Below are 25,420 nucleotides of genomic sequence, written 5' to 3'. Positions count from 1 at the left end.
CAGGAACGAATCATCTACATGTTGTGGGGCTTGATATCGCGGTGGATGATCTGCGTGCTACACTCCTCATGCAGGTACACGAGTCCTCTTGCAATCCCGAATGCAGTTTGGATTTGTTTGTTCAAATCAGGCCTTGAAAATTCCAAAGAGAATGCTTGCCAATGCGCTATTGCTCATAAACTCAGACTAACTCAGACTAACTCAGACTAAAAGTTTGTTTGTGCCTTCACAAAATCCAAGCAATCTGACACAAGTTTTTGTGATGGGTCCTGGCGATTACTTTCACATCTGCTTTCGATTCCTTCTCGCCTTCTTGGGCCATTCTGTCCATCTCGCACTCCCAACCATTCACGTAAAGGACCATGATATACGTTTTCCCCTCGACCACTACTATCCCTGTTATTTTAATGCGATATACATTTTCCCCTCGACCTCTATCCCTGTAATTTGAACGCGATGTTTGTACGAGGGATTTGCAAGTACCAAGAGATTTGAAATGCATCACAAAACATTAGACGGACGGATTTGAAATGCATTGCATGAAACAAAAACAGAATTCACAGATGATGTCTTTTCTGACTAATTTAGCTTAAACCCCTTGGCGCTTGCAAATCTCTCATGCAAACGTATACGGTAATGGTTGTACCGTACCTCAAAGTAACACCACTGCCAATTTGTTTGCAGGAATAATAATAAAACACCAACCAGAAAAGCTTTCAAGTGAAGGACTAAACAATGTATTAACTAATAAGATTAAGGGTTCAATTTGTACATAGAATACAAAATAACCTTATACATATATATATATACCTCAACAGCTTGTCAACTGCACATCTATGAAACACAAACAGCAAACTGCCACGTCGTTCTTCGCCTACCTTGTGTCTCCTATAATTAACAGTAAGGCAAGCCAATTTACCCCCGTTTCCTATCCATCTCTTGTAATCTTCTGTATTAACAGCAAATAAATTGTCCCTTCAGCGCCCATTACAACAAAGGTATAGTTTCCAAGCAGATCCGATTGCATGGTGCAGTAACAATGGCATTCCCACTTGTCTACCCGGTTGAGAGGGTGAAAAACCCTGTAGGCGGAAGAAGCCTGTGAAAAAGAAGCATAAGTTGGATGAGTGGTGTCATGTGCTTTCATCAAGAGAAATATCAGCAGGATCTCCAATCCATGGCCTCCCTTCTCTCCATCGGAACTTAATCCTTAACTTCCCATTTGCGTCAACCCCCACTACCTCTCCTTTGCTTGCATGTGTCTCCATTCCCCAACCCCACCGTGGGATCACCAGCCCTTCTCTAATCCTCACTTTGTCCCCCACTTTAAACGGCCTAACCCGTTCCATTTCCGATGCCTTGCAAAGCCACAACCTCTCTGTGAAGCAAAACGCCACCCAGAGCTCCTCATTTTCCATCCGATGCACAACCCCAACGCTTGTACGATTCACCTCTCCCCACTGGTGGGTTGGAGTTGAAACCGATGTTTTAACCCTAACCCAGTCACCAATGTGAAGCTCCTCTTCTTCCACAAGTTCCACTTCTGATGGATCCAGCATCCAAGCTTTTGAACCAGCTGGAGTGTATATTCTCAGCTTGCCATCAGCATCAATTGTGGATATGGTTCCAAGACTTGCATGGCTGTGGCCTGACCACCCAAATCTTGGCTGCTTGACAGACAGTTTAACCCTAACCTTCTGGCCAACCATGAGCCTGTTCACCCTTTCGAGAGCAGAGGTGGGCCCAACCCATTTTTCTTGCTCCCCACAAAATCCAACGGAAGTGGTTCCATCCCATTTATCTGCATCGTATCCCAATCCTTGCACCACTCCAACACTGCCCGGCCCAATGGATTTCCAAGCACCAGCTTGATCTTTTAATCTCACCCACTCTCCAACTTCAAAAATCTGCTCTATTTCAAGATCAGCAGGATCTCCTCTCCACAATCCTGGCAAACCAGAGAAAGCCACTCTCACTTCCCCATCAGCATGAACGCTAGTTATGACGCCTCGAGAATCAAGTTGAGCCCCTCTCCAGCCCCATCTTGGTTCAACAAGTCCAATCCGGAACCGGACATACTGCCCAATTTTAAAGCATGGAACCTTTTCGACATCTGTGTAATGAGTTATCCACCTGCCTTTACGGAAACAACAAGCCAACTCCAGATAACCTGTATCTTGTACACTGTGCACGACAGCTAAACTTTCCTTTCCAATGCTGTTCCAGTCATAACTTGGTCGAGTTCCCAGGCTTGGTTTTGAACGTACCCAGTCACCAACTTCAAATCCGGAGAGTCGTTCCGCATCTCCAGGAGAAACTTTCCACAAGCTCTGTCGGCCAGTGACTTTTGTCTACATAATAAATAAACAAAAAGGTCCTGTTATATTGTTATTTAATTCTGCATGCACACACTAGCTTATATAGTTGCAGAAGTTGTCATGCACCAGCAGAAAATAAAAAATGTTCTACAATCAATAAACCCACAAAAATGGAAGTGTTTCATTCAGTATAAGGTTTTTTTATTTCTTGTTTCATGTGTCATCAGTTAGAGAGAGAAAGGGACGAGACAGACGGTTAAGTAGACATGAGAGAAGATAGGGGTTAAGAAGACATGAGAGAAGATAAACCTTAACTTAAAGCTAAAAGACAATTAAATTGTTTTTAGTTTTTGTTTTAAAAAACTTTATAGGTATTGTTCATCCTCTCTCTTGATCTCTCTCCTCCGCTCATGTAAGATATTGCATATGAGTCTTAAGATAAGAATTCTTACATTCAAAGCTCCATCCATGTCAATCCTAACAATTTTTCCAACAGTTGCTGGACTTTCATTTGACCATCCAAGTCTTGGCTGAGAAATAGATGACGTCACATGAATCTCTTGCCCCACTTCAAAAGGGGGCACCTTCTCCACATCCGTGACAGAACAAGAAAAAGGCTTGCTCCTGAAGCAGAAGGCGACACCCATATCACCATCTTCCTCCAAGCTATGAATTATCCCAACACTGTTCCTTGTGATATCCTCCCATCCGTATTTGGGGGATGGTACAGAAGCTTTGACTCTAACCCAGTCCCCTACCTGCATGGTAGAAACACCAATATGCAGATACAAAGAGGAATAAAAAAACATCCTCTTTTTTTATATATAATAAATATAATAAGAACGACAATTTAGAAATTACCTTAAAATCTTCCACCTTCTCCATGTCAGAAGGATCAGCCTGCCATGGTATGGGTCGATTTGGAATTTCAATTACCAGGAGCCCATCATTCTCTATCTCACTTATTTTTCCAACACTATGGTGTGTCTCACCACCCCATGCATACCTAGGCTCTGCAACAGATCGCTTAACACATACCCTGTCACCAATCTTCAAAATAAACACCGTATTAGCGTGTGAAAAGAATACAGAATAAAATCCGTACAACAAATGTCAACATGTCTCGCTCACCCTGAAAGGGGTTACAGGCTCAACCTCCTCTGGTTCACAATGCCATGGACTTGGAAGATAGCTTAATTCCAGCAACAGACTACTATCTGGTCTTATACAATACACAATACCAATGCTACCAGGTGTAACAGATCCTAATCCGTGCTTTGCAGTTGTAAGAGTGGGGCGAATTCGAACCCAATCCCCAACCTTGAATTCTTCAACTCTCTCCATCTCTGCTGGATCAGCTTTCCACCCTCTGGAGGCTCCGGGAAAGCCAACACGTAGGATACCATCATCATCAACACATAATACAGTACCAATGCTATCACGTGACTGGCCACGCCACCCAAATCTGATAATTAGACAAGGTTTAGTCAACAAATTTATCACTTTGAATAAGGATCACAAGTAGATACCAGAAGGCGTATATAAAAAAGAATTAAATATGACAGGATAAAATTAAAAGTTCCATCACATGCATGTGAAGTTTGATTGTTTATTAACAGGAAAAAGAGATAAAGAGCCACTTATATCCCTAGACAATAATCTGCTTTGTGTAGCCATTTACCCAGTACTGCATGATCCTGTATTTCTGAACCAACCTTATTACAATAATTGAAATAGATTGTCTACGACATTGCTGGTAAACTGATCCAGAAACAACTATATCATTTTCCCCCTCCATATATAATGTTATCATCTTTTACTATGGTTCCCCAAAAGATTAGTGTTCGTTGGATGTCTCTGCACTGTTGTTTTGTATCCTCTTGTATTTAACCCTTTTGGTACTCATATTTAACCGAGTCTATTTCAAAATTGTTATCAGTAATTCTCAGTAGTCTGAGCCCAAAGTACATAATTTGTACACTAATGTCACTTTCATTTTAAATGCTCGAGACAAGATAAAGTGAATCAGATGCCATCACTTTGGAAGACTAATAACTAATAAACTACTCGACCAAAGAAGAAACTAACCAAGCAACAATGCTTGAGCTCTTTACTCAAGTAAGGTTAAACAAAATAAATAACTTCAAGGATGAAATTGTTTAGGTAATGAGTTGGTTAAATAATCTAAAAGTCCTACCAGCTAAACTATAAAGTACTTCAGTCTGTTGTCATTTTGGTACCTAGAAAAAAATAATCCTGAGGATTCAAGTTTAAATCAGTATGAGGGACAGTGACCAATAAAGGTCTAGTCTATTTTTTTGTCTTGTACAGGCTCTGGAGTAGAACCTGTTATTGGGAACATTGTATCAAGCATGACTGGATACATATAGAAACTGTTCAGATTCAAACCTGGGCTCTTTGACATCTGGTTTCAGCTGAACATGCTGTCCCCTGTCCAAGGGAATAACTTTTACAACTTCATTTGCCAAAACACGAGCCTCTCCAGAACAAAATGATACTATCAAATGGTCCTTATCTGGGGCACCTTGCACAAAGCCAACACTTCTATGTTTTGCACCTTGCCATCCATACGTAGGAGTTGTTATACTTCTTTTAAATTTGACCCAGTCTCCCACATCAAATCTAGACGATAGAGAAAACAAGAAATATGGAATCTGTTAGTCGCAAGGGTGTATAAGACATGCAAAAATATCAAAACAGCACAACGATATCATCTCTTCTCACGTTGTAGGAGACAAATGCACTCCCCGATTTACAAGTGCCTCCATAAGATCTTCGGATATCCATTCCCGAGGAAGGGCCTCCAAAAAGTCACGTAAGGTCTTGCCACTGCCATCAAAGTCAAATGCATAAATTGGTCATATAGTATTACCCATGTGCCTTGCCATATTTTTGTCGTTCCAAAAAGTTCTCATTAAATGCAAAAGTAGAAAAGCCCAATAGTCATCAATAAGTCATCCACAACCTGGTAATTGTATAAAGTCATTATTTTTGTTTCTTAGGAAAAAATAGCTGTTAAAGTTAAACCACTTAATAGAAAACAAAGCTGAAAGAAGACAATCTCTTGCAAGTGAAGGTCAAGCCACACAAAAGTGCAATGCATTTATCGGCACTTGCCTGTGATTTCTAGCTTCAACAGCAGCATCAGGATTTCTAAGCATGACAATTAGCCATTCGAGATTCTCACGTATCATTTTTGCTGCATCTGCTGCTATATGGAAAGCATTGTCGCCTTCATCATCCTGATAACAATTAGCAAAACACATTGTACATAAGTAAATAAAAAAAGAAGGCTGCGTGTGCAACACTCTAACAATGGCGTAACTCAAGGACTTGTATAGGAAATATTTGTTATGGCTAAAATCTTGGTAACGTCCAATCAATCATCCATATTGATAACGGATAGCCTGCAAATCCTAACTCGCTCCTCACAAGATTGCCTCCACATAAGCATATATCAAATTGTGTCTTTAGCTGTGTTTAGAAGACTATGCATTCAATATAACATGCGGGCATTATATCACAACTCAGTTCCAACAAATTGAGATACCATGAGAAGATATAACTGACAAAAACATGCAATTTCAAGAGATTGAAGAAAAACCTGCAAATTATAATTTGCTCCAGCAGAGAGAAGCAGTCCAACACATGACTTTGCCCCTCTGGCCAGTGCCACGTGAAGAGGAATTGTATTTTGTACATTCCGAATGTTCACATCAACTCCAGCATCAAGTATAATCTAGCAAGAAAATACAAAGTTTTCCTAAGTGTTGATACTTCATTAATGCACGCACAGAGGATAGATAACCAAAAATCATGAGATGGGGTTTCCATTCTGATATAATGTAGTAGGAAGCTATCCTCCATACCTTCACCAACTCAACTTCATTGGCCATTGAAGCTGTATGCAAAGCTGTCCGTCCATGCTGCAAATCTTGAGCAGTTGGATCTGCTCCAGAAGCTAGCAAAATTTGCACCATTTCTCTTCCTTCTACAACCAGCATCAGGTATAAATATTAAAACTGATAATAACATAAATTTCTTAATAGCTTCAATTAGAACACTTGACGAACACAAATGAAATTAACTTTACTTATCCACTGGTGTGCTTAAAACATAAAACCCAACAAGGAAAGATATACAAAGTGCAAGCAAATAAGATTTCTTGGGTGGGTTGAAATGTAGCAACATAGTTTACATTAATGAACATATTGTTTATGAAAAACCAAAGAGGTCTCGGGATAAAAGTAAATAACAAAGGCACAGAAGCCACTAAAATTGATCTCAAAACACTATGAATATCAGATGATACAAATTATATCAAAAGAGGAGAGGGGGGACAAAGAATGTAATATCCCACATCGCCCAGGGGAGTGATCCTTAAATGTATATTCTCATCCCTACCTAGCACGAGGCCTTTTGGGAGCTCACTGGCTTCGGGTTCTGTAGGAACTCCAAAGTTAAGCAAGTAGTGCGCGAGAGCATTCCCAAGATGGGTGACCCATCGGGAAGTTCTCGTGTGAGTTCCCAAAAACAAAACCGTGAGGGAATGGTAAGCCCAAAGCGGACAATATCGTGCTACGGTAGTGGAGCGGGCCCGGGAAGTGATCCACCCCTGGCCGGGATGTGACAAATTGGTATCAGAGCCTAACCCTGACCGCGTGTGTGCCGACGAGGACGTCGGGCCCCTAAGGGGGGTGGATTGTAATATCCCACATCGCCCAGGGGAGTGATCCTTAAATGTATATTCTCATCCCTACCTAGCACGAGGCCTTTTGGGAGCTCACTAGCTTCGGATTCCGTAGGAACTCCGAAGTTAAGTGAGAAGGGGGCTAGAGCAATCCCATGATGGGTGACCCACTGGGAAATTGCTCGTGAGTTCCCAAAAACAAAACCGTGAGGGAATGGTAAGCCCAAAGCGGACAATATCGTGCTACGGTAGTGGAGCGGGCCCGGGAAGTGATCTGCCCCGGGCCGGGATGTGACAAAGAAAACTTCAGATAGAAATGACATGGGAAAGAAAGAACACAAGGGAAAATAGCAAACAGAGACAGGTAGACAGAGTTTAATATGACATCTTTTATTTGTTGACAAAATATTTGGGATCCAAAATTTAAGTGTCCACCCTACAAGTCAGCATGGCTGGGTAAAACATTTATTTAAATACAAAAAAGTGCCCGCCCTACAAGTCATCATGGCCAGATAAAACATTAAGCAAGTGAACGGCCTAAAAACAGTTTAGAAGTTCTTAATCTGTATCTAAAGGCCTATTAACTAGATCTCTTAACCATTTTTTTTGACGACGGACTACTAAAGTTATGGAACTTGTAAATATTCATCAACAAGCGTTTCAAGACTTTGGAAGAATGCAATTATGCATATGTAAAAGGAGAAAAATAGGAAAAACTTCAAATTTAAAGAATAGAAGTAATTTTTTTATGACAAAACTAAATAAAAATTGTGCATAAAAAGCAAATTGGCATGCGTGAAGCACGTGCCAAGATACTAGTTTCAACATTAAAAAACTGAGTAGGTATTGATTAGTTATATACCCAATATGTCAATTATTGGATGCTATAACCACATCACCCAAAGTCCAAAAAATAATCAATATTCAATTAAAGTGCCTCTAAAACTGGCTGTAAACAAAGAATCACCAAAAAGAATTAGAAGTTCATATCAATGAACCAGACATTCCAAAGATCTAGGATTACCAATTTCATGATCTTTCTTTAGAGAAGCTGCCATACACAATGCAGTGCCAGCTGGACTTGGTATATCAATTGCATCAGCAATCTCTTCTGGTGTTGCAACTTCCACCCACCTTCTAACAACAGCAACATTCCACGTTGCCACACACAAGTGCAATGGTCTATGATACAATAAGAAAGTAACAGGCAAATCAAAAATCAAGTCCAAAAATAAAAGTAGTTTCAATCCACTTGCAATTTGCAAAATCATGCAACTACTCTGATAATTTTACAAGCCTATAAAAATATAAACTACAGAACAAATAAGCTTAAGGAAAAAAGTGACAATTGTCGGGTATATTAAGCATGTAGTTTGAATCACAGGCCAGGAAACGATGGGCCAATGACTCCAAAAGGGCTCAATTAGTAGAATTCACCAACTATACTGCACACTTTGGATACAGTTAAAATAATTTTGACACATCACCAGCAGATAAACCCTGCCTGCCTATAAATTAAGAAAGCTTGACATATTTACTAAATCCTGATTAAGGCTCAGTGGATTGTGCACATAAAAAGAAAAAACAAATATATTGCATAAACACATCGTCAATGAATTTCATTTCCAGATAGCTTGCATGCACGGTGTTCTTACAGGGGAAAAAAGAATGAAAATCAACTGTGTACTTACGTAAACTTTTCTGAATTCAAAACGCACATTGACCTAGAGCCCCCATTTTCCAGAACAACAAGGGCACAATCTGTATATTTCTTTGCAACAGCTCTATGCAGTACAGATTCACCTTCCTCATCCACCGCATTAGGATCCGCTCCAGCCATTAGTAACTCCTGAGGTCATGCAAAGTACATGTTAAGAACTTAAAAGTGCACCTTTCTAGAACGTTATGAAGCAAAAATGAAATATCATTAAATATCCAACTGACACATACACGCATACAATCAGGTTGGCCATGATAGGCACAGACATGAGCAACCGAGGGACCAAAGCCTTCTCGCAACCTAGATCTCACATTAGCACCTCTGTTAATGAGAGCATGAACGCATTCTGGGGATCCAGCTACTAATGCAAAAACTAGTGGAGGATCCCCATCTTTGTCCAAGACATCCACATTCGCCTCTTGATACTCCAAAATAGCATTAACAAGTACTGCACTGCCGCGTCTACAGGCCAAATGGAGAGCAGTTTGGCCATCAACATTTTGAGCTTCTAATAGAGACAATATTGTGCTGTTATCACTCCCTGCTGAAGCCTTTTGAAGAAGATCTCTGGACAACCAAAGAAGTGTGACAAGGAGAATAAGGTAAAAAAATTTGTGTTTTAAAAACAAAAAAAAAAAAATATATATATATATATATATAGCTCAAAAAATTCCTCGATAAAGTGCACTAACCTAACACTGCGCACATCCCCTTCAGACACAAGTCTATGCAGAAGAGTGGGGTTACCCTGAAGAACTTCTGATTCAGATACAGGAGATGGTTCCGTCACATTTGATCCAGAGCATTTAGCTAAAACACTGTTCAAACACTGAAGATATAAGTAACTTTCCCTTTTGATGTAAATCTAATGAAATTGGCTAAAACACAGTGAGCTACGACATTTTTTCTGCCCTCGAAGATTCATCAGATACCTCAAGTTATTAAAAATATAAATTGTATACACATTTACATATAAGAACCCATCCCTTTTCAGCCCTAATCATAAATGTGGTCAAATTATCCAAACAGTTCATTTTCTAGGACCTCCTGAAGGATCATCCTTACAGAACCTCAAAAGTTGAAAATCGTTTAGTCTTCTAATTAGCACAACAAATAGACGAACACAATGTTTCCAATAAACAACGAGGTGTTCATGATGATAATCCAATGGTAAAACAAGTTCCGATTTTGCTGATTTACATACCTCAAGTTATTAAAAATATAAATTGTATACACATTTACATATAAGAACCCATCCCTTTTCAGCCCTAATCATAAATGTGGTCAAATTATCCAAACAGTTCATTTTCTAGGACCTCCTGAAGGATCATCCTTACAGAACCTCAAAAGTTGAAAATCATTTAGTCTTCTAATTAGCACAACAAATAGACGAACACAATGTTTCCAATATACAACGAGGTGTTCATGATGATAATCCAATGGTAAAACAAGTTCCGATTTTGCTGATTTTTTGCAGGGATAGTTTACTGTTCAGATCACTGAACCACATTGTGAGCAGCCCCAACAATGGGATCCCGTTTTAGCATTCAACAAAATAGATCATCTTAAAGGAGGTTGTTTATATATAAATATATATATATATTTGTGTGTCTCATCCAACGATATCAGCTAGGATTAAGTCAAGATGCCACAAACAAAAATACCAGAAACTTCAAGGGCACAATCAGAACTTTGAATTCTTACTTATCAGGACTTGCAGGAGGGCTGCGTGGTATCTCCTGCAAATGGCGAAGAAAAGTGGCTAGCATTGAATTAAAAGATGGTCTTTTTGATGCCTTGAACTGCAGGCACTCGCCAATCATTTTCCACAATTCTCTAGGTATTCCAACACCTACTACACTTGCATATTGTGGAGGTAGTTTCCGAGTCTTGATTACAGCCCGATAAATTTCCTCAGTGCTTAAACCAGCCCATCTGCACAATGAATTTCAACTTGTACTAAAACTCATTTCACAAAGGGAAAACAAATGAGAACTTTCAAATATACAGTATGCTGCTCCACATACGGAATGGAACCAGTGCACATTTCTACCAATGTACAACCAAAACTCCATGCATCTGACTCTGCAGAAATACCGATAGCATCCTCCCAAAATGGATTCAGTAACTTCTTCACTGGTTCCCATGCCTCTGGAGCTGCATAGTGGGGGCTGAGCATCGTACACTCCATACAAGAATGGATCCTTGAGGTGTCACACTCCAATCGAGCTTTCCGGCAGGAAGGCTTCTTCAGAATTGCAGCAACTCCATAATCAGAAACTACCGCGTGACCACTTTCATCCAAAAGAAGATTGGACGGTTTTAGATTCATACAAACAACACCTGCTGCATGAAGTTCAGCCACTCCTCGTGCAATGTCAGCCCCGTATCTACAAATGGCAAGCACTCAAAACGTCAAGACAAGATTTAATGCCAGCTAGTAGTTACTAATATAAGATATTATAAACTATTAAACTTACACATTGGTTAGCTTGGACTGGTTAACCTCTAGCTCAATTAGAACTTAAGCCTCAAATTAAATGACTCCAATATGTGTAGAATATATAAGTAAAATCATATACCTGACAATAATAATTTTCTATTTATTAACTTCCAAAACATTTCAAATAAAGACAGGAGATGCGAAGCAAACCCCTCACTCTCTTTGGAAGCTGGTTGCATGGACAACAGAATAGACGTTTTGTATTTTTCGGTGAAGACACAATTTTTCTATATTTGTTCTCATAGTCTAAAGCTCAGCATTCAGATTCAAACGTGCATTTAGAAAATCAGAATGATATTCCAGATCACTTTTATTGTGTTAGTATTTCCTACTCCTACCTCATAGATACAGAATTAAAGAAAGCTTCACTGTTTAGGAAAGAAAAACAATTCTACAAGAATCAGTTTAAGCTTCCCGTATATGAGACGGAAGATATTTCAGAACAAATGAGATATTCATTCAATATTTCCAAGTTTAAAATTCTTTTTTTCTTTCTGATTCCTCGTTGCTAATCAACGTAAATAAAACATTTGCATCAGTTACCAAACATTTGTAGCACGAATGGTGTTAAAGGAGGACAGGGTAACTACAATTAACACTTGATCTTGTAAAACAATGCATTTATTATGTTGATTATTTAGTTCTATGGAAGGGAAAATTAACAAGGAAAATCATTTTTGTTAAAGTCTCTTTTTTTACTTAATAAATTGATACAGCTGTTCACAATTTCGCAATTAATTGGGCAGATTTATTTCCAGCTAATGACTAGAACAGTAAAGTTAATACAAATTTAACAATATTAAGAGTGATATGGTTAAATCTGACAACTAATTTCAATGGATTTAGAGAATTTATAGGAGTATCAAATGAAAGGTTATGAATAAGCTTGATTTCCAGGTCGGAAAATTCTTGTTATGTCTCATTCAACCAACAATCCGGACTTTTCGCATTTATACCTGTTCCGTCATGTCCATTCATTACTCTCAAGTCACATAAACAAACCCGCAAATCAACATCAACCCTTTGTGAGCAAATCAACATTCTTTTAACATTTCTAATTCCCTTTTTCAGGGTAAAAAAATGAGGTATATAGTGGAATAGAAAGTACGTTTGGCTAAGTAAGAAAGGTCAAGAATTGTCCTCCTTGAAAGCTTTTTAGTGAGGACAACATTTATGGGAATGGAAGCCATCACAATTTGGTGATTGCAATATAACTTGTATCCTAAGTTAGCACTGAATGAAAAGGGTGATATTTGTAGTGTTAGGGTCTCACATGGGATTATGCTATATCAAACTCAACAGAATACCATCCCACTTGCATAGTAAGACATTGAGACAAGAATGCATTGGCGGAGACACATACAAGTCTACCTTGGGCTGCAGCCTAGTTAGCCTTTAGGCGACTGAAAAAAGAAATCCGCCTATAATTTTGCTTATATTGAGTGTTTGTCTATCAAATAATACCTAGTAAACAACCCAAACTAAAACTAATAGCACTAAACTCACATAAATTTAGTCTCTAGCCTCTTAAGAGTATACGCCCAATCCTAAAAGAAACAAAAAATAGCTAGCCCACCCAATTGAAAATTCTTGACTCCGCTCTTGCGGGTAGGACTGCTTTTATGCTCATTTGTTAAAAAATGCATCCACTCAAGAAAATGTAAGTTGAATTAGTTCCATATTCTGCTTATTCAGACTGTCAACAAATTCATAATCCATGACTGAATGAATCATAAAGCACATAACTTCACCCACTAAATCGACATCCACGAGAATTTCTTACACTCGCAAAACAACCTTTATGAACTAACAATCCAGAACTACCACACCAACTAAGAAATTAGATTACTTTCCACACCACGCGAGCAGTGACACATACAAATCAATCAGAAAATACGCAAATTATAAAATATACAGAACCTTTCGAAGAAAAAAAAAATGAAAAGATTTGAAACCACAGAACCTTAGAATTTGCTCCAAAGTAAGCCTGCCCTCATTGCGCTGCATCTCGGACTGAACCGATCCATAACACTTATCCATAACAAGACACAAGGTGCCTTCACTCTTAATAGCCCCATGAAATGTGCACACATTCCTACACCACATCGATGCCCGCCGCAAATTATCCAGCTGCCCCATCACCCAATCCATACTCGTCTCCTCCGCTACCACCACTTTCTTCACCGCAACCCGGTGGCGGCACCTCCCTCCTCCACCTCCGATGACGGCAGTCCACATTTGAACCCCAGTGTGCCTCCCCTCCCCTATCCGCCGCACCAACTTCAAGTCAGGGTGCACCGCCAGCTCGATCACCGGCCCGCACCCGCCCGAGATCGACGTGTGGGACCCACGAGCACACCTTCGGTCCCCATCCTCATCCTCATCATCGTCCCCATCCTCGTCGTCCGTGTAATCGCAATCCAAATTGGCGGCGGCAGCAGACGAGACAGCATTGGAGCTGGAGTGAATCAGGGCGAGCACGGCGAAGTTCTTCCTCAGCGCCTGGACGGAGTTCCCGACGACGGAGACGTGGCGACAGCGCGGGCAGACGAGGGTAGTATCGGGACAGGAAGAGAACATTTTGGACAAGCAGTCCTTGCAGAAGCCATGGCCGCACTGAAGCAAAAGCGGAACTCTTTCCTCCTCGTCGTAGCGGGTCTGGCAGACGGAGCAGCACGGCACCTTCATCGGACTCCGGCTGCTTCGCTGAAGTGAATCGATTGGAATCGGGGTGGGTTTCGGGTTCTCGGAGCTCCGGGAGAGCTCAAAAGGTCGGGTCGGTAGTGGGAAAGGGCAGATCCATAAATGAATAGGGGAGAGAAAATGGAGATTTGAGAGCAATGAATGATCAGTTGGGTGTTGGGCTATAACAAAGAATGAAATCTACACCAACAAAGAAAAAAGGGTTTTAGTCTTTTTAGAGAGAGAATCTAGAGAGAGAAAGGAAGAAAAAGAAGGAGAGAGAAACTAGAGAGAGAACCTAGAGAGATAAAGAGACAGAGAGAGAGAGAGAGAGAGAGAGAGAGGGGGCTTTAACTTAAGAGAGATAAAGAGAGGAGCTTGTTTCTTGTCTTGTGACTTGCGAGATGCAACGGGTTTTTTTTTTTTTTTTTTTTAATTTTATTTTTATTTATTTATTTTTATTATTATTATTTTATGATTTTGTCTCGCTTTCTGTGAGGAGTAAAAGGAAGCTCTTCACTGAGTCCTCAAACCAGCTTCTTCCGCCACAAAATGAAACTACATTATTGTTTTCTTTCGATTTTCTTCTTGGATTTTTTAGTACGTTTCGGAGTATTTGACGTCATAAAATATTCAAAAAATGTTATTTTTGTTGTCCAATCATGCTACATCTCTTTAATAGAAATTTGATTCGTATACGTTGACGTTGACGGGTTCTATTTTCATTCAAAATATAGTACAATTAGATAGTAAGTCTAAAATATTTAGTCATTAGATTTTTGATAGAAAATTAATAATAAGTATTTAATTTAAAATACATCGACGTATTGATCAAGATCTTCTTTCCTTTTCCAAAGTTGATCAAGATCTCATAGCCATAAATTTGAATATATATGGGATCGTTTAGATGTGCTTTTGAAATGATTAAAAACGCTTTTAGAGGAAATCATTTTAGGTTCTAAAAGCACTTAAAGTGTTTTCTACAAGAAACACTAGTTATATGATTCTTTTATAAAGCACTTTAAATGTTTTTCCAAAAAAATTTAAGATAGCACAATTTGAACTTTTTAGCTTTGTCACAATTTAAGATAAAATCTAACTTTTTCACAATTTAAGATAAAATCTAACTTTGTCACAATTTGAACTTTTTAGCTTGAAGGGTTCACAAAAAAATTTAAGATAGCACATCCAAAAATCAACTTAAGAAAAGCTAACAACAAAAAAATCATCGCTTAATCAAATTACAACATAAATAAATATATATAGTCTCATATAGAGCTTGAAAGATATAGCATCTCATGAGAGATTCTTTTATAAAGCCTAAAAGATTCATCAGAGCTCTAAAATGGATTATATCCACCACTTTTTCAGCTCTATATAGAGCCCCTCACTGAAGATGCTCTTAGTCAAAGTTTAAAGAAAAATAAAATGTTTTTTAAATTTATAAAAATACTTTCAAACAAACCAATAGTACGTTTAGGAGAACAAAAATAAGAATAGAGCAAAATGGTGTGAAACGGTTGCAAGTGTTCTTTTTATTTTTTATTGATGTTATTCACACATCATTTTGTACTTTTTATACATTCAATGTAAATTTCTGTTTATTAATTATTTTTAACTTATTCAATTTGATAGTCAAAAATTAAAAGAAGTATGTAAAAAATAAAAAAGAATACATACATAGCTCCATGCTGTTTTCTTTTTGTTGGTCACAGATGGCGTGCAAGTTGCAATAGTGCATGGTCTATTTTTGGCAAAGGCGTAAGGGATGGTTTTTACTCCTAAAACCCTAAACCGACCATGTGGACTAGTGATGTTACGTATCGATCGTGACTGCAATTAAATTGCTGTGATGAAATTAATTTTTATACATATGTTTTTTTTTTTTTTTTTTGAAAACTTGATTGTACGAGAAAAATTTTATTGATAACGAAAAAAAATATTATATTAAATCAGGATACATAAATATTACTTCTCATAAAACAGAGACAATAAAAAATAATACACGAAAAAGAAATGGGACATAAATCATAGCCTTCTAAAAACAAAAACAAGAATGATACAAAAAAAAGAGGGGCACATGAAACCTAAAACCCCTTTAAAATCAAACCTAAAGATCTAAACTTGCAAAAAAAGCTAAGTAACACCACAAAGTCACGGAAAAAAAAAAAAAAAAATGTGTGACAAACTTGGATACTAAGATGCTTAATTCGAAAACAATGTAGCACGAGTACCCAACGGAGGAGAATCATGCAAGTTAAAATTGAAGAAGATAAGCTTATGCCAGCGAAATTTATCCATACATTATTTTTTTATTTTTTACATACATTTCTTAATTTTTAACTATCAAATTAAATTAAATAAAAAATATCAACGAACAAAAGTTAACGAAAATGTATAAAAAATAAAAAGAAGTGTTAGAATATTATCTACCATTTATCGGAGAAGGGGTGGCAACTTAAGGAAGTAGCCCTTGTTTTATCAAAAAAGCAGTGCAGTGCTTGTGGCCACTGTTTGGGTTCTTTTGGTAAAAAATGATTGAGCTGATTTTGTACTAGAGCCGTTTGGCTACTGTAGCATGAATTCCACTCGGTGCTGCAGTACAACAACGAAACTACCTATAAAATATTACACATCGTATTTAAGATTTAAACAATCACACTCTTAATGAAATTACGATTAAAACACTTATTCTTGAGTATTGACAGAGTGTACATATAAATGACGTATCATGTCATCATGTGATGATGTTGCAAATAGTTGATAAGTACAAAAAGAATCCTTATAAAAACAATTAAGGTTCAAATCAGTCCACAACAATTAATACAGTTTAGGTGCTGGAGTTGGGTGACATTCACTATTTATAGAGCTAATTTTATTTTTTAGCAGACAAATATGTGAGTTTGAATTCAAAGATTTTATTTTTTTTGTCAAACTATAAATTTATTAGATTATATGTTAAATTAAAGAGTTAACGAAATTCGAATCTTTGCTGTGATGTGAGGGCAACATTCCTCATTTGAATTCAAAGATTAGATTTGGTCTTAGACTACAATACGTGCTGCTAAAACCCAAAATTTAGAATTTAGTAAAGAGAAATTTTATTTGAACCCAATTATCTTATCTTTACACCCAACTAAAAGAATTTGTCTACCAAACTTCCAAATTCACCCTTAAATAAATAAAAAAGAAGAAACAATTTTATAAACCCAAATGCAAACAACAAAAATCTCTCTCTCTACACACATTTTATTTAAGGGGCTTTTAGATCCAGGTCCAAAAACATAAATGGTTTTTAGGAATGAGTCCAATTACCTAATTATATGTATTTATTTTTTTTAATGCTCATTTTATATTTTCTAAAAATATTAAAAATCATAAAATCTTCTAATATTATGCATTTTCAACCCCACAAAATATAATTAATATCTTATAACATAAAAAAAAGAAAATTAATATCTTATAACATAATATATATATATATATATATTGACATAAAGCTATCTGCAAATCATTATATCCTAACTCAAGTAACAAATATATGAATGTATATCATACTTATAAGTAAGATATGAAACCTAACTAAAAGGTAGAAAAAACATAATATATCTACAAGCAAAACACATGAATCTTACTTGATTATAAAAAAGAATATGTCATATAGGTAGATAAATATAATTAACCTGTGATATAGGTTGATTATATAAATAAAAAATAAAATATATAAATGGGGTTTAAACGGGATAAAGAACAAGAAAGAACAAAAAAAATAATAATCAAAGAGATAACTAGGAAGAAATTTGATTTTTATAATAAATCATATCATCGAAGAGATAATTATTGATAATAAATTAATAAGATTTAAAGAATTAGAATTATTTTAATAAATTGGACTATTCTCTACTATTGGCTCAAAAAATTGGACCTAATCTAGTGAACCTAACTTAACGCCGGCATCCCTCTCCAAAACCGTCGACAACAACCATCCCCTTATACTCCTTTTTTTTTTCTATTGTTATTATATGATGAAGAAAGTACCTTCTTTTTTTTTCTTGTTAAAAGTTTCTATCGTTTTCAATTTGGTTTAATGTTCAAATGGGTGTTGGAGTGAAAATGCACAGAAGCCTTGTGGCTGTGTAGGTTTGACTGTTTTTTTTTTTCTTTCACTAAAATCCAATGTGTATAACTTATCAAAATTAAGAGAAAGCAAAGATGTAAGCCAGAAATTCAAGAGAGAATAAGAGACATATGAAGAATAGTAAAGAGGGATCGTGGTTGTTGACAATGTTAGAGAAGAGTTACCGTCCTTAGAGTTGGGTTCACTGGATTAAATAAAAAGGGTGTAAGGATATTATTGTTCTTTGTATTTTAGGGGTATAAAAGTAATTTTCCATTTTTATTTATACAAGGACATATTTGGAAGTTTGGTAGACAAATTTATTTAGTTGGGTATGGAGATAAGAAAGTTGGGTTGAAATAAAATTTCCTTTAGCAAACAAAAGCTCTCCCAACCCAAGCCCAAAAGTTGCCAATAAATTTCTACAGGCCCCCCGAAGTTTTGGATTTTCCACCTGAAATTGATCAGTGCCGGCGCCGTCTAACATGGCAGCCCTCTTCAACCTGAAGGCCGGCGGATTGGGGTATTCACTATTTTCCAAAACTACAAGATTTGTTGTTGGAGATGTAAAACCTTCACATTTTACTCTTCAAAACCAGATACTTTGCAGACGTTTCACCTCGGAAATCTCAGAAAACCACCACGATTTCACAGTCAATTACCTCATTAATTCATGTGGGTTGTCTCCACAAGGTACAATTTCAGCTTCTAAGCGGGTCAAGTTGCGATCCCCGGAAAGAGCAGACTCCGTTCTGTCCTTTCTCAGAAGGCATGGAGTCTCTGCAACCCAAATCTCCAAGATTGTCAGGTCGTGCCCAAGACTTCTGAATTGTAATCCGGAGAAAACCCTTTTGCCAAAGATTGAATTTTTCTTTTCTCTTGGAGTTTCAAGGGAGGACCTTGCAAAAACTCTGGCATATGAAACGCATATTTTGGTCACAAGCTTGGAGAAACGGATTCTACCAACTTGCCAGTTCCTTAGGAACCTGCTCTCTGAGAAGAAATTCGTTGTTTTATTGAAGAACGGCGGCCTGCGGATTTTCTCGGAAGGCCATTCGAAGAATGTGGCGCCAAATATTGAGTTTTTGAGAGAAATCGGTATGCCCCAATCATGTATTTCTTTGTTGCTGGCTTATTTTCCTAGATCTTTAACACAAAAGCCTGAGAATTTTGCTAAAGTTGTGGATGAGGTTAAGCAAATGGGATTTGATATGGAAAAATCAAGATCTGTTGCAGCAATAAAAGCATTATCTAGTGGTAATAGTAAGTCCATATGGAGTCGTAATTGTGAAGCTTATAAGAGGTGGGGTTGGTCAGAGGATGATGTTCTCTCTACTTTCAAGCGGTTCCCGCCTTGTATGACTAAGTCGGAGAAGAAAATAATGCAGGTTATGGATTTTTTAGTGAACAAGATGGGATGGCCGCAAAGATCAATTGTCAAATGTCCGACTATTGTGAGTTTCAGTTTGGAGAAGAGAATTATCCCGAGGTGTTCGGTTGTTAAGGTTTTGTTGTTGAAAGGATTGATAAAGGAAATCGAAAATGTGAGTTTGTATTATGTGATGAACCCTACAGAGAAAGGCTTCTTGCAGAGGTTTGTGGTCAGATATATAGATGATGTACCTGCATTACTGAGTGTGTATCGGGGGCAAGTTGAAATCCAGGATGTATGACATTGGCTGGTCAGGAGAGGTGAAAGCCAACTTTTCGATATTGGTTTACTTATGCTCAGTTGTTAGTCACGATCCAAGAGAAATAACATTTGTTCATCTTCTACTCTACTGACTAGTTGGTTTAGTTATATATACTATCTGATCCAAAAAGGTTGACCTGCAGTCCGAGTTGCGTTGTTGGTTCTTGAATTTGGTTGGTCTTCAAAATTGGTTTTGATAGAAAGTAAACCTTAACTTGCTTCTTATGGGATTCAGTTTAGTCTGTAGTTTAGTTTAGCTAGCCTTTTTTCAGTGGCTGTGACCTAGATAAGTATCATTGTATCGTTGTGAATCACTTTCGCTGTTTTTTTAGCACTTGCCTTAGCAAAAAAAATTGCATCCGTTGTGGCTGTAAATTCGGTTCTTGAGGGACTAGAGATCCCAGGGATTTGTAATCAAGTCATTTTGCGTGGGAAGGATAGAACACTATGGAAGCTCATTACTTATGTCACGGACAATGTGATGCTGGATTCGTTATATTTGCATCAGTTTATTCATGCTGTGAAGTCATACTTTCTCTACAACGAGTGCACATCCCAGTTCACCTAATTTATGGCCGTGTATGTTGGTCTTAGATGGAGACTGAACCACATAAACTCTGTTGTGCTTGGGTGCTTGATGTCTATTGCTTGGTATCCTTTGTCTTCCCTGTTTGCAATCAACAACTTGGTACTCAAAGTTATAATCTCTTCCACAATTTTTCTGGTGCAATTCTTCAAAGGTAATCGAAAACCCGAAACAGCCACAAAGCAAGCTCAAATTGTCCAATGAAACTTTCTTCTTCTTCTTTTATATTTATAATTTGTATTATTCGTGGTAAGTTGATCTGTGTCGCATTCTAATTCTTCAAGGGTAATTCGTATCTGTTGTTGCCTTCGTCAGAAAATGTGACACTCCTCTGATTCAGAACTTACAATACAAGGAAGTCAGTGTTTCTATAGACTCCTTCTTTTGGGCCTGTTTCATTGTAATTTCGTTACGTTGTGCAGGACCTTTTTTTTGGTTATTTTTACCTTGTGCTTGCTTCAGTTTTTTGCCCATGCGCACACGAATCGTGTGCATGGGCAGCGCATGACCCAAAGAAGATTAACGTGGGCGGCAATTGGATATCCATGCCATGGTAACGACGTTGATACTCAATAGAAATTTCTTGATACGAGCCGATACATGGTATCAATACGTCAATATAACATTGTTAAGATGATATTAATATTTAATTATTATATCGTCATCTACGTTGCTCTCTCGGGTTATGTGCAGGAGACCAAGTTACATGGTACGAGTACACAATCACATGACATCCTGTGTCACAAAAATAAGAATATGTAAATTAAAATTTACACGTATTTATTTTATTGATACAAGACGTTACCGTACCAATTCACCATATCAGTCCGCAACGCGAAGCCCATATAAAGTTCGTAATTTTTTTTTTTTGGTCAAAGCCTAATGTATCCCATACCTCGAAGAATTGCACTAATTCCCAATTAAGCTTGAAAAGGCTAAAGCCCAAATAGCATTTTCGTACTATTTTGCACTTCAGATTCAACCAAGATAAAAAAAAAAAACGTGCAAGAGAGAGCGAGAGCCTCTCCCGAGAGAAATGCTAAAACCCTCTGAACGGAAGCGCCGCCGAGGTTTTGGACTTTCCACTTGAAATTGGACATCGCCGGGAATCTAACATGGTAAGCCTCTTCAACTTGGAGGCCGCCAGATTGGGTTATTCTCTATTTCCCAAAACTAAAAGATTTGTTGTTGGGGTTGGGGATCTGAAACCCTCGGATTTTGATTTTTCTCTTCATAGTCTGATACCCTGCAGACACTTGGTCTCAGAAATCTCACAAACCCACCACGATTTCACAGTCAATTACCTCATAAACTCTTGTGGGTTGTCTCCAGAAGGTGCAATTGCAGCATCCAAGCGGGTCAAGTTGCGATCCCCGGAAAGAGCAGACTCTGTTCTGTCCTTTCTCAGAAGCCATGAATTCTCTGCAACCCAGATCTCCAAGCTCATCAGGTCACGCCCGCAACTCCTCATGGGCTATCCGGAAAAAACCCTTTTGCCAAAGCTTGAGTTTTTCATATCGGTAGGAATTTCAAGGGAGGAGCTTGCAAAAACTTTTGCTTCCGTTCCTGCTCTTTTGGATGTGAGCTTGCAGAAACGGATAAAACCCACTTGCCTTTTCCTTGGTAATCTGCTTTCTGGGAAAAATTTTGTTGCTTTTTTGAAGAACGGCTCGCGGATTTTTTTGGAAGGCCATTCGAAGAATCTGGCGCCGAATATTGGGATTTTGAGAGAACTAGGTGTGCCCCAATCATCTATTTCTCTGTTGCTAGCTCATTTTCCTAGCTCTCTTATACGAAATCCTGAGAATTTCGGCAAAGTTGTGGATGAGGTTAAGCAAATGGGCTTTAATCTGGAAAAATCAACGTCTGTCATGGCAATAAAAGCTTTGTGTAGTAAGTCCGTATGGAATCATAATTGTGAATCTTATAAGAGGTGGGGTTGGTCAGAGGACGATGTTCTCTCTGCTTTCAAGCGGTTCCCACATTGTATGACCAAGTCGGAGAAGAAAATAATGCAGGTAATGGAATTTCTAGTGAACAAAATGGGATGGCCGGCACGAGTTATTGCCAAATACCCAGCCATTGTGAGTCTCAGTTTGGAGGAGCGAATAATCCCAAGGTGCTCGGTTGTTAAAGTTTTGATGTTGAAAGGATTGATAAAGGAAGTTGAAAATGTGAGTTTGTATTCCGTAATGCTCCCTGCAGAGAAATTCTTCTTGGCGAAGTATGTAACCGGATATATAGATGAAGTACCTCAGTTATTGAGAGTGTATCAAGGAAAAGTTAAAGTTGAGGATGTATGATGTTCGTAGCTCCCTTGATGTAGTATCGTAGATGCAGCACTGCTCATTGACTAGCTTTTGGCTCAGTATATTTTTCTAGAGATGAACTCAATTGGTAGTCATGGATGGAGAAAGATGAACTTCATATTTTCGTCTTCCCGTTTCACTGTCTAGCTGTTTTTGTTATACGGATACTCTCTTATTTGAAATTAACTTGAGATTTGACCTGCTCTGCTCTCTGTGATTGTGGTGCATTCAACTATATGATCAATGGTCCTTGACCTTGTTCATCTTGGAATTCCTTTGGGTAGAATGTACACATAGGTTGCTTCTTTGGTTTCAATTTAATCTACTATCGAGATGAAGGAATGACAAAACTTTTGTCTGATATATCAAATTTTAAGATGCGTAAGATATCAATGTCTGATATATCAACTTTTGTCTGTGTCTTTGTCCCTGTTCCGCTATGCTAGTTGTTATTCACAAATAGCTGGCCTTATTTTCAGTGACAATGGTTGGGTGGTTAGTACTATTCTGCATTGTGATTCTCTTGTGTTAGCCTACTTTGCAAGGCCATAAGGATCTTCTTATGATCAATAGTGTATCCACACTGTTTTGTTTGCACCGTCTTTACCCTATTTGGTTTAAAGGGTAAAGACACTAAGGTCTTGAGTGGATCCAATTCCGTTGACTTGATCTTAGCCCTAGTTTGCCTTTAGCTTAACTTTTAACAAAAGTGGGTATGAAAAAAGTTGGAGCATTTTAAGTGTTTGGTACACACTTTAAATCAGTTTTTTTTTCAAAGTTATAGGTGAAAAAAAGCTGAAAACCAAAAGCTGGAAATAGCAACTTCAACAAAACAAATATTTTTGGTAAAACACAGATGAACAGTAACTTGGTAATACGTCGGGTTGCAAACTTCAATCTAATTGACGACGGCGATCTAACCCTGACCATTGCACCAAACAAACATTGATCCTTTGATTCAAAGGTACAATATCGAAGATGCAATGAGACAAAGAAAACGTTTTTCTTCGATCAAGAAACAACAAAACGATGTTCAAATGGTGGTGGTGGGGCTATGCCGTCGTCATGGTGGCTCAGTTGTACGGGTTCGATTGGGAAAATGAGTGAAAGAGAGTGGTCCTAGATAGAGAGACGAGAGTGAGAGAGAGGGATAGAGGACTGAGAGAGAGATCGAGGAAAGAGATAGAGAGCCATGTAAGTTTAGGGGCTACCACGTGGCAGTTAAAGAGATGTAGAGAATCCAAAAAGTGGATCCGAATAAGGCAAGTAAGTGGGGACCAAATTGCACATTTTGAAAACTTTCAAGGAAAAATGTGGAAATACATTACAATTTGGGGGTGGGGTTTCACAACACGCCTTGAAATTGGTACGAATCTCTTCCTTGTTCCTTGGGCTTCATTTTGGTTTTTTATTTGACCTATTTTGGTTGAGTTTTGGGCTTGAATGGAGCTAGGATAGCTCAAGTGTCCTTCTTCGTGGAAACTCAGCCGACCCAAATTGAAACAGGGTCAAACCCGGCCTGGGAGCACTATTCCGGCCCAAAGAATTGGGCCATAAAAGTCGGCCCAATTAACCCAGCTCAGTCCTAAGCAATCCAAACCCTTTTCAAAGCTTAGGCACAAAGCCCAGTTAACCCAAAACTCAAACCCATTGGACCTAGACCCTTAGGCTGTACAAACTTAGGCCTTCAGCCCAGTAGCCTAAACCCAAAACCCTCTAAGTCCCGGGCCAGCCCAGCTGACCCGGCCTTTGACCCAGCCCAGTTAACCCAGGCTCCATTAACGGGATCAGTTTGACCCGGATGGAATATTCTCGTGTTGACTTTTTGTTGACTTTTTCGAAATTTACCCGGGACCCTTCTTAGTGTATTTTGACATCATGAATCCATTTCCGACATCCGTTTTCCAAATTCAATCGTTTTATTAGAGTGTTATTAATGGGAACTTGTATGTGCTTAGGTGTATTTTTGGTAGTGTTTCCGTCTTTGCTAGTTTGTGTGGCTCTTCGACGGCGGAGTATCTATGAGTGGACCCCTTCTAAAATGCATGTTTTAATAGTATAAGTGCATTACATGAAAATCATGATTTAATGGTTACGTTTTATGAGTAAATTAGATTTACACTTTATGATTACCATGCTTTACTGAGAATATTTTGGAATACCATATTTTATTGAATTTATGTTCTTTGTAGTATATATGATTGATGACTATATACTATTTATGAACATGATTTTATACTCTTTGTAGTATATATGATGGATGACTATATACGATGAAGATGTTTTGAGATATATGTGCTTACGGGTGTATGTTCTGTCTATGGGCGTATGTTCTACCTATGGGCGATGTCCTACATACGGGCGTATGTTCTGCCTTCGGGCGTATGTCCTGCCTTCGGGCAATATTGGTACTACTATTTAGCACACTATAAATGATATTAAGCTACTAGTTTTCTTAAACTCTAGGGGTTGGTATGTTGTGAAATATTTATGTTCGTACTACTTATATATATCAACTTGGTCCACTCATGCTTTGTATTGCGCCCCCTCAGGACTTAGAATCGAGGCGTACAATCCCGGCATCAAGGCACTCCCGCATCGGCATCTTTGAGTCCTCTCAGTGGAGGACCCATCCTTTGTTTATTTCAATTTTTCCTTTTTAGTGTATAGGATTAGTTGTATGCTCTGAACACGTTCCATAATTGCATAATCATTGTATTTAAATCTCTAAGTATTGTTATATTTATTATTTCTCATGCATTCTAACATGTCTTCGCAACC

General features: G+C 38.1%; 3 protein-coding genes across 3 annotated transcripts; 2 read left to right on the top strand and 1 right to left on the bottom strand.

The window, feature by feature from the left end:
• Nucleotides 1-721: 721 nt before the first annotated feature.
• Nucleotides 722-14,253, bottom strand: LOC137733458 (E3 ubiquitin-protein ligase KEG-like). The gene is made up of 16 exons (XM_068472609.1): nucleotides 13,216-14,253; nucleotides 10,777-11,139; nucleotides 10,454-10,684; nucleotides 9,442-9,567; nucleotides 8,980-9,316; nucleotides 8,721-8,878; nucleotides 8,054-8,211; nucleotides 6,209-6,330; nucleotides 5,944-6,078; nucleotides 5,457-5,581; nucleotides 5,064-5,168; nucleotides 4,728-4,961; nucleotides 3,450-3,783; nucleotides 3,180-3,368; nucleotides 2,771-3,076; nucleotides 722-2,351 (listed from the first exon to the last, which is right to left on the bottom strand). Exons 1-16 carry the CDS (start codon nucleotides 13,938-13,940, stop codon nucleotides 1,134-1,136), a joined length of 4,866 nt encoding a protein of 1,621 aa, XP_068328710.1. The 5' UTR covers nucleotides 13,941-14,253; the 3' UTR covers nucleotides 722-1,133.
• Nucleotides 14,254-18,422: 4,169 nt separating this feature from the next.
• Nucleotides 18,423-20,618, top strand: LOC137735349 (transcription termination factor MTERF2, chloroplastic-like). The gene has a single exon (XM_068474770.1). The coding sequence runs from the start codon at nucleotides 18,537-18,539 to the stop codon at nucleotides 19,722-19,724; it is 1,188 nt and encodes a 395-aa protein (XP_068330871.1). The 5' UTR covers nucleotides 18,423-18,536; the 3' UTR covers nucleotides 19,725-20,618.
• Nucleotides 20,619-21,325: 707 nt separating this feature from the next.
• On the top strand, nucleotides 21,326-22,678 carry LOC137735527 (transcription termination factor MTERF15, mitochondrial-like). Its single transcript, XM_068474955.1, has one exon. It carries the CDS (start codon nucleotides 21,446-21,448, stop codon nucleotides 22,631-22,633), a length of 1,188 nt encoding a protein of 395 aa, XP_068331056.1. The 5' UTR covers nucleotides 21,326-21,445; the 3' UTR covers nucleotides 22,634-22,678.
• The last annotated feature ends 2,742 nt before the right edge of the window (nucleotides 22,679-25,420 follow it).

The sequence above is a fragment of the Pyrus communis genome, chromosome 5, assembly GCF_963583255.1.
Source record: "Pyrus communis chromosome 5, drPyrComm1.1, whole genome shotgun sequence".
NCBI classification, from domain to species: domain Eukaryota; kingdom Viridiplantae; phylum Streptophyta; class Magnoliopsida; order Rosales; family Rosaceae; genus Pyrus; species Pyrus communis.
Note: the sequence above shows the minus strand (reverse complement) of the source record. Positions and strands in the feature narration are given on the sequence as shown.